Source organism: Austrofundulus limnaeus, unplaced genomic scaffold (genome assembly GCF_001266775.1).
Source record: "Austrofundulus limnaeus strain Quisiro unplaced genomic scaffold, Austrofundulus_limnaeus-1.0 Scaffold415, whole genome shotgun sequence".
Classification (NCBI taxonomy): domain Eukaryota; kingdom Metazoa; phylum Chordata; class Actinopteri; order Cyprinodontiformes; family Rivulidae; genus Austrofundulus; species Austrofundulus limnaeus.
In genome coordinates this window covers 270,963-279,982 of record NW_013952817.1, presented here as the reverse complement: position 1 = coordinate 279,982, position 9,020 = coordinate 270,963, and the positions used below count along the sequence as shown (strand labels likewise).

The 9,020-nt window shown below is 38.8% G+C and overlaps 1 protein-coding gene across 1 annotated transcript in view; it reads left to right on the top strand.

The window, feature by feature from the left end:
• The first annotated feature begins 5,980 nt into the window (after positions 1-5,980).
• vwa5b2 (von Willebrand factor A domain containing 5B2) overlaps positions 5,981-9,020 on the top strand; it is an 18,219-nt gene continuing 15,179 nt past the window's right edge. Inside the window, exons 1-4 of the mRNA XM_014024269.1 lie at positions 5,981-6,129; positions 6,300-6,436; positions 7,593-7,758; positions 8,175-8,390. Coding sequence (XP_013879723.1) covers positions 7,620-7,758; positions 8,175-8,390 — 355 coding nt within the window. The 5' untranslated portion in view covers positions 5,981-6,129; positions 6,300-6,436; positions 7,593-7,619. The remainder of the gene's footprint in view (positions 6,130-6,299; positions 6,437-7,592; positions 7,759-8,174; positions 8,391-9,020) is intronic.

The window sequence follows — 9,020 nt, the reverse complement described above, 5'->3', positions numbered from 1 at the left end:
GTCCAACCAGGAAGCTTTTTTATGAATTTTGTAGGCCCTGTTGTAGAGCCTAACTATGGGTTCTAAGATTTCATTTGTTGTATATTACGAGATTAAAGTCATAATTTTACGACATTAAAGTTGTAATATTACGAGAAAAGTAACAATCATAACGTGTTATTTTCCATTCCTCATTTCCTCCTTATTTTCCCCACACCTGCTGTGTACAGCCATGTCTCTGTGTTTGTAAAGTAGTCCATGATAACTCGTTACTAAGCCTAGGTTATAGTTGACGCGATGCACAGGGCGTGAGGGGGCTTGTGTCAAAAGTGACGCAATCGCAGCTTCCCTGCACCTATGCGTTGGCACCGTGTTGTGTCCTGGCGCGTGGTCGTGCACCTCCGAAATTTTGAAGCTCCGCAACGGCTGCGTGCCACTCGTCACAAAGGTGCTCTCGCTGAACAGGTCCGAATGTACCGGCATCTGTATGATCCCTCCATGTGAGGTCATAAAGACAACCAGATGGCACAAAACGTATGGAACGAAATTGCAATGGCTGCAAAGAAAGATGAGTTTTATGCTGGAAGACATGGAAAAATATTTGCGACCGGTTTGTGAAAGCCGTGATCCTGGAGGAAGCAAACCAGTGTGGCTCTCTCAGTTCGTGAAGCACAGAGAAACAGATAGTATATTAGTTATTATTAGTTCTGCTACATTATGTTAGATTATATGGCGAAAGAGGTAAATGTGGTTACTTTGTTATGTGTGACGTCAAGCGTTTCCTGTTCTACACTCCCTCGTACTACTTTCCCACTGGTTTGGCTACTTTTGGTTACTGCCATCTGTCGGCGACGGAAAAACGGCGATTACATGAACGTCAACTATGTTTTCACACAGTGCACGGCTCAGGAGTGGGCGCACTCYGCGGAGCTTCCGCGACAACCCAAAGCTCGACTATAACCGAATCTTTAGATTAATAAGCTTTCATCCAAATTAGCTACGTGCCAGCTAAATCTGTCAATGCATCCATTAATTACAATACAGCTTCAGTTTATAGTCRTTTGCACAATTTCCAAGTCCTGCCACTGATAATTTGATGCTAATGTGCTAAAAGATTATTTATTTATAGCAATGCTAAAGAACAACTTGACAAGTTGCTCAACATTCCTCAGTTGAATGCAGTGATAACTGAATGCTTTTTCATGTAAAGGCTCCAATATTATGACTTTTTCCTCATAATATTAGGACTTTAAACTCGTAATATTACAACTTTAAACTAGTAATATTATGACTTTAAACTAGTAATATTATGAATTTAATCTCAAAATATTAACACTTTATTCTCACAATATTACTATTTTATTCTCATAATATTATGACTTTATTTTATACAACTTAAATGAAGTAATATTGCGACTTTATTCTCTTAATTTAAGAAAATAAAAAAATGTTGTTGGGTGGCCCTAATACTCCGTCATAGTGTTGTATCTCAGATGACTCATTAAATGGTTTCAAAATCTACATTTTAGGCCTCACGTGTCGTTAAACAAACTCTGTTAAATGTGTTGAATCAAGACTATTATTAGGAAAAAGWCTAACAGCTTTAGATCATTTGTATTATCAGCAGGGCTTTTCTGGTTGCTCAGAAAAAAATAAGTTTTATTTTTCCCACCATCCTACAAATGATTTAAAAGCTGAACCCGAGTTGAGAAGAGTAATCATTTTATTATATGTGCAAACTGTTACTATAAAGGCAGGGATATTTAAAATCAACATATCATCCTTTTGTTTCACACAAACTATTCATTTGGGGTCTATATACAGTGGAACTGCAACGCTTCGGCCTGAATCCCTCCTTAATGYAACTCCACAAGCCCCGCCTCTTTTCTAAGGTGTGTCTCAGATCAACTCGTTTTGATGCTGTCTCTTTAAATCCAACCTATAGGTGTTTCACACCCCGCCCCCTCCAACTTCTAGAGTGGTCCATTCTAGTTAGATAAAGGTTTTTTTTTTACTATATAACAGCACAGAATTTTTTTATTTACAAATTAATTAAAAGTTGTCAACAACAGAAGCCTTACATGTTGGAGCCAGAGGAGAATTAAGGCAGCCAAACTGTAGTTGGTAAGTCCAGACATTTTTTTGGTAGTTTGTTGCAAATAATCTGATGTAATAGATCAGAAAGTACACAACAAAATTCACTTAACAGCTAAAAAAAAGGATTTTGCACATGTCCCCTTTAAGACAGAAGGAGGTGAAAGTTGCTGCAAAAATTCAACGAAAACACAGTAATTATTCCTTTTAGCATTTTGACATTTATGCATGTGAGCTTATTCATTTTAAAATCCCCAAAACAAACACTGATTTACTGTAAATGAGAATATTACAAGCTCTGCCAACAGCACATTATCCATGTAACACTTTGAATAATGTCATAAACTGGATGTGAACTGGTTTGTGAATCGCTTGGTGGATTAAAAACGTGTGAATTATCGTTGGATATTAAAGTCTGAGACCTCATGCTGGGATTGGCTTTGGAATAACTATAAACAAACACTTTAGAGAAGATTCATTGTCTTACTGAACCCAGTTTTAAAACAATACATAAACACCCATTAACGCACTCACATACATAAATAAAGCTGCTGCTGTTTTTTTTTCTTTTCTTTTTTCTCAGATAGAGAAGATTATCCGTTGTCACGCAAAACAGGCCTCTGCTTCAGGATAATATTACATCTTTTTTCTTCTTTTACAAGATGTTGAAGGTCATGCTGGCAGTGCGTTYATGTTGTGAAAGAGAAGATCTTGGTGGCTGGTTTGGAGTTCGTGGGAGCAGGTCTGTGTGGCGGTGGGGACCTTAGTGAATCTGGTGTGTGGATGCAGATGTGTTCGTTTGCATTAATGTGGAGCTGGGTTGTACTGACACCACAGGCCAGATGATGAACAAAAACAGGTACATGACTCATGGCTGGAGAATGTAGATGGAGAAAACAAGAGTCGAGGTGAGCGCTGAAAGGCTCTTTTATCTCCTTGCAGACCTGGAACACATTCACGGATCTTCATTATCAGATCTGTTACATCACTTTCATCCGCTGGGCTAAAAATACAGGATTTAGAACCAAAGATGGCAGCTCTGGTAGAAAGAGCTGAGCTCAAGATATTTTATTTCAGTTCTAACAAACAATTTGATTTTTTATAACTTCTGTTTGCATTGACACTATTGTTTTCTTTTGTACATCTTTTGGCATCTACATTTTTGTTTGTGTATAAAAATGTTGAACTCAGGAAACGACGGCTAGAACTTAATTTTTGTACCTTTCATTCATCTTAAAATATTTAACTTTGTTTACATTATTTTTCCCCATTAAAATATAATAGATTGAGGTCTCCTCAGGTCCTTCACAAACTACGTATTTCCCACCTACTATCACTTTCACTTTTACTATGCCTAACAGTGGTGTGCAGCACTAATCTAAATATTAGTTGCATTAACCCTAAAGCACTAACTCAAATATTTAGGTCCCCTAATTCTGAAGCACTAACTCAAATATTTAGGTCCCCTAACCCTAAAGCACTAACTCAAATATTTAGGTCCCCTAATTCTAAAGCACTAATATAATCCAGTTGACACATTCTTCAGAGTCAATATGAGACAATATTTACTGTGTGCAGAATGTTCTTAGTGCTCTTGGTGGGCCAAATGGGAGTTATCCACAGGCCAAATTTGGCCCATGGGCCTTGAATTTGACACAATCACCTTGTAGATGCAGGCATATGAACAAAAAGACAGCTTTCACCCTCAACTGTGAATAATAATGTTGATCAATAACATTTAAAGACCTCTTTTAGCCCATAAATTTAGCAAGTGCTAATCCACTAATGAATTTTAAAAATAGCAAAAGCCCTAAAGCACTAATCAGGAAATTAGTTCCCTTATTAGTGCTTTAATGCTTTAGGGGAACTGTGCCCACAACTGATGCCTACTATTTTAATCCCACTTCTTACAACACTGAGCTGCTGAGTTGGGACTGGAAAGTCTCAGGTTGGATTTCCCTCCATGCCCATATACTGTATGTCATGGTGTCCTTGAGCAAAACGCCAGCTGTATTTCAATTCAGGGCATGGAGGACTTACGTCACTGCACCACGCTATCCACACTGTGTAGGCGTGTTAGTTTTCATTCATATTTTGACTTATACATATTATGTCTTCATGTGCTGCAAAAAATACAACCAAAGAAAATTCACATTTTTTTTAACTACAGTTATAAGGTTAGTTCAGTAGCAGGTCTGCAGTGCAAAACAAAATGAGCAAAAAGAAACCTGATGAGATCACATCAAGTCATAAACCCAGTGACTTACTCTGCATTTCACATACATGTGCTTGTAGTTGCRGATCTGAACACTGTGGTGGAAAAAAAWGCTGGAAAATCTCTGCTCCTGTGATGTTTTAGATGTAGCAAATCAACAGGAGCAGATTTCCTCCATCAGAAGCTTCAGAGGCTGTGGTTCAGAGAGGCCGTGTGGCTACGTTTATTTGCTTCCTCTGCTCTGATAAACGCATGATTGCGCTCTGTTCTGGCTGCTTGTTGGAGAATGGCCTCGATGAGGCTCTGTGGGAAAAAGTCTATTGGATTTCTAGAGCAGCATTAAAAAAAGACAACTTCACTTYGCTAAATCCTGACTGTTTTTGCTCACAGACACAGAAAACACTACACATGCAAATAATTTTCGCTCGGAGGGTGGTATCTTAATTGGACAGGTGACGCACGTTGACTGCAGCCGAGTCGCCATCTCTAGAGGGCGTAACTCCGGTTCCTGCTGAACTGAGCCAGTACTGTACTTGTCTAATACTATATATCACTGTTATCAGCTCAGTAGGCACAGGAGGTTGAGCCCAGGTGCCGAACACCACCTTGTTTCACCTGCAGGTACATACTGCCTCAGGAAAACAAACGTTCAGTTAAAAGGCTTTAAGTTTTCCCCATTCACAGCACACATGAATATATGAATATTCTCTGCTTTTATGAATTCATGATGAGCATTTACAGCTTCATTTCTATGCATGCAGACCTTTGAATGCCACAGAAATGCCTCAGTAGCAGAGAAAATGCAATTAATAAAAACAAACAGAATACTGTATAGACAGCTAGATTCATCCATGCCCATTCAAACTCTCACACATTTCTTTAGCGTTACCAATTAGCAATGTGCATGTTTTTGGTATGTAGTAGGAAACCTGAGTACCCGCAGAACCCACATGGAGAAAACATGCTTTGATCTGGCAACCTTCTCACTGAGACTACAGCTACACCATGGTACCGCTAAATTATCCTAAATGATTCCAATTTTTTAAAAACAACATGATACCAAAACAACTTTTGACAATTTTTTTATTATTTTATTGTCCGACTTCACAGATTTACAGTAACTGTGTTAAGTGAAACTTTTCTTGTTGTGCAGGAATGCTTCTGTTACCGAAGCTGCTGAAACCAGCCAAACCTKTTGGCCTGGAGCAAAGAACYGCAGATTATCCACTCAGGCGAGTGGACGCAGCAGACACCGACTGTCCCGCCCTTTCAACATGTCCATAATCTTTAAGTCTCTATATTTTACTATGTCATTAATATTGGTTTATTAAACCTGAGTATATGAATTCACATGGGTAACATGATTAACAATCAAAGCAAACTGTTTTGTTTGAAAGAATAAGCTGTCAAATTTGTGGAAAATATATATTTAAAACTAATGTTTCATTATGCAGCTTCGACTGATGAAAGTGGAGACTGAAGGACAAAAAGCTGCTACTTTGGTCTCACCTACTGCTGCTGCCGTCTGACTGACCTGTGGGGAGAGGCAGACCACATCACCTCCTCCTCCTCCTCCTCCTCCTCCTCTTCTCTCTCTAGCCAAGCCATTAGCCATGAATTATGGTGCTGCTACCATCACAGCCAATTGTCTGGACGAAAAGCAGGCTCTGCCTCACTTCCAGTTGTGTTAGCCTGTGCCTGAACAGCAGGTTCTGGATCGTAGTTTCTGATCAGCTYGCTGCTCCAGGACAGAGCAGGTAAGCAGATGACATTTTGCAAACCAAGCAGAAGTAGGTTCGTGCAGAGCTGCGAGCTGGAGATGGAGCTCCGCATCAAGACTGGTCTGTATTTTTAAAAAGACATCTTAATTTGAGGATAAAGTGCCCAACACTGAACACAAATTTTTATAGMTTCTGTCTAAAGTGAGCTGCTGTGCACAAATAAGAAACTGTTAAAGTCTGATGTAGAGCTTTTTGTTGTAAATTTACTTTTTTTTTCTTTTTGAACTCAGGATAGGTGGTTTATGGAGTGAGGTGATCCGATACCAGTTTAACTCCTTTAATGTGTCAAACCTGTGAGCAGATGTGGCGCTGGAGGGATGCAGAGACTTCACACTGAGGCTGATTATCTGACACACTGAACAGTACAGTAAGTGGTTCTGATTGTTTGGCTTTTTTATAGAGTTTGGAACTGGCAAAAGGCAGCAACAATGTTTTATACACTTAACTCTTTGTTAAGCAAACATCAGACTTATTAATTAACCCTCACAGAGCATGTATGTTTAATGCCTAATGAGTTTTTTTTACAACAACATTGCAAATAAATGTGCAAGTTTTAAAAGCTTGTTCTTGTTTTTTACGTAAACACCTGCTTCAAAGTTTTATACAGAACTTTAAACAGTTTACATGTTTGCACATATAATTTAGTTTATTCTACATTACTTGATAATTAGGATTTCACATAAAACACCACAAGCTAAATATTTTTAAAGATCTGGGKTTGTTTTACTGATAAAGCTGACCATTCTTTTTAGACAGGTCTGACACTGAACAGATTACTCTAAGGACGATACAGAACATCATAGTTTTCCTTCTGTGTGGACTCCAACAGCAACAGTTTGTCCTGCTCCAGCAAACCAGGCATTTATGGCTTATTATGTGCTGAGAGGGCAGTAGCCAGATGGAGGGTGTTTATCTTGTTAGAAAGGTAGATGTGAGAAGACCATTACCTGGATCATGGCAAACACAAACAGACACACACACACACACACACACACACACACACACACACGCGCATTTGCACAATGGTCTCAACACCTGTCGCCCTTAAAGTGGATAATCATTAGGAATCTTTCTGCACAACTTTAGTAAAATGGAAAGTTTAAGGCAAACAGGAGTTAGGTAAGGACCGTAATTGTTGGCACACATGGGTTTGCATACTGGATGGCTACTGATTGCAAATGCARGGGGTGATGCATAGCGTAATAAGTACCGAACTTCGCTGTTAATGATTGACCAGGTCTGTTATACACAATTTATCACAAGGTGTTGCTAAGAGGTGCTGAACAGGAGACATCTTGGTTACATGGCCAAAAGCTGATGTGTGCAAATATAAATAAACACCTGCCCTATTTATAGTGTTTTCAATAAAACCCCAACTTTGTTATAGGGATTTAAAAAACAGGTTTAATCTAAAAAGGACATTGTAAATATAAAATTAGAGTTTAAAATGCTCTCTTGTATTTGTATATCTGCCTATTTCTAACATTTCACTGAGCTCTGTTGCTGTGTTTTCATAAACTCAGTTGAAGACTGGTGGTACAAAAAATAAAATGGTGGGGCTGAGAAACCGCTCAACGTGGGAGCCACTGCTACTAAAGTCCTCCTTCATCAAGTCATGTGCCAACGGCTGCTCACTGGGCATCACCGCAAACCTTACGTATGCCAACGCTGACACCGAGTCTGTAGAAGGTGAGGGCGCTCTCAGTAGATATATTTTCAAAGCACTGGTCTATTGAGACATGTAGCTGCTCATGTTAACAGGAAGAAGAGATCTCAAGTAGAAARTATAAAATATTAGAGAAATATGCTGACAGTTACAAACAGTAGAGGACYAAGGACTCAACCTTGAGGAACACCRCAGGTGCTCTGAGTTTTAGACAAAAACATCCGGTTTTATTCAGCCAAAACAGTCCAGTCTCTCCTTAGAGATGTTTAAATATGTGACAATGACTTAATAAAGCGGATGAAACAATGGTCTTGTAGTCATTCCAACATAAACCAAAGCACTAAAACAAAATCTGTTTAAAATGTTTGTATTTTAGCACAAATGTTTTAAGGAATTGTCTGATAAAAACATTAACCTTTTTTTGTAAACTTTTATCAAGGCGTGTTTGTGTACCCTCTCCGGGAGAAGGAGGTTGTGGTGGACTTCAAGGCTGTGATTGCGGGCCGGCTGGTGGGTGTGCATATCCAGAGCCGAGGGAAGTTGAAGGACTGCTGTTTGGACTGCTGCCCYGGACCTGGTCTCGAAGGATACAGTGGGAATAGCCAGGAGTGGGGCTGCTGTGGGATGCCCAATCTGGACATGCAGTGCAGCAATGGTGAGGAGGAAGTGAAAGGATCTGTGATGGACTTAGATGTGTATTCTTGAGCACTTATTGTCCCATAATGTTATTAAAACAACACAAAACATTTTATTAAAGAACTCTAATGAGCAGAAACTAACTTAAAAACTGATCTGATGAGGATTATCTAAGCAAACCTGTTTATGCTACAGACTTGTTTTTTTCCATATTCATGAAGCAAACACAGACAAAAGTATAGAAAACAACATTTTCTGTACAACTGCAGAATGAATAAAGCTGAAATTTAGCCTTAAATTGGAAAGAAGCAGAATATTAGCTAAAAGCTAAGAAGAACAAAACACTAACAAAAGACCAACAAAGCGTAGCAAAAGATTGGACCACAATCTCAACTTCTGGTTCTAAGCTGCTGTATTTGATATCAATGAATGTTTACAACACAGATATGTTTATCTTGTATTTATTAATTTTATTACTGAAAAAACATTTTCTGTTTAGAGTTGATTATCTTAATATCTATGAATCTGGAATATTAATGATACAAAAGAAATGTGTTTTCAAAGCTATAAGTATACAGTATCAGTCCTTTGTGTGGCTGAGTACCCAAACTGAAGTACTTGTACCTAGTTTGAGGAAAACTGGTGCCAG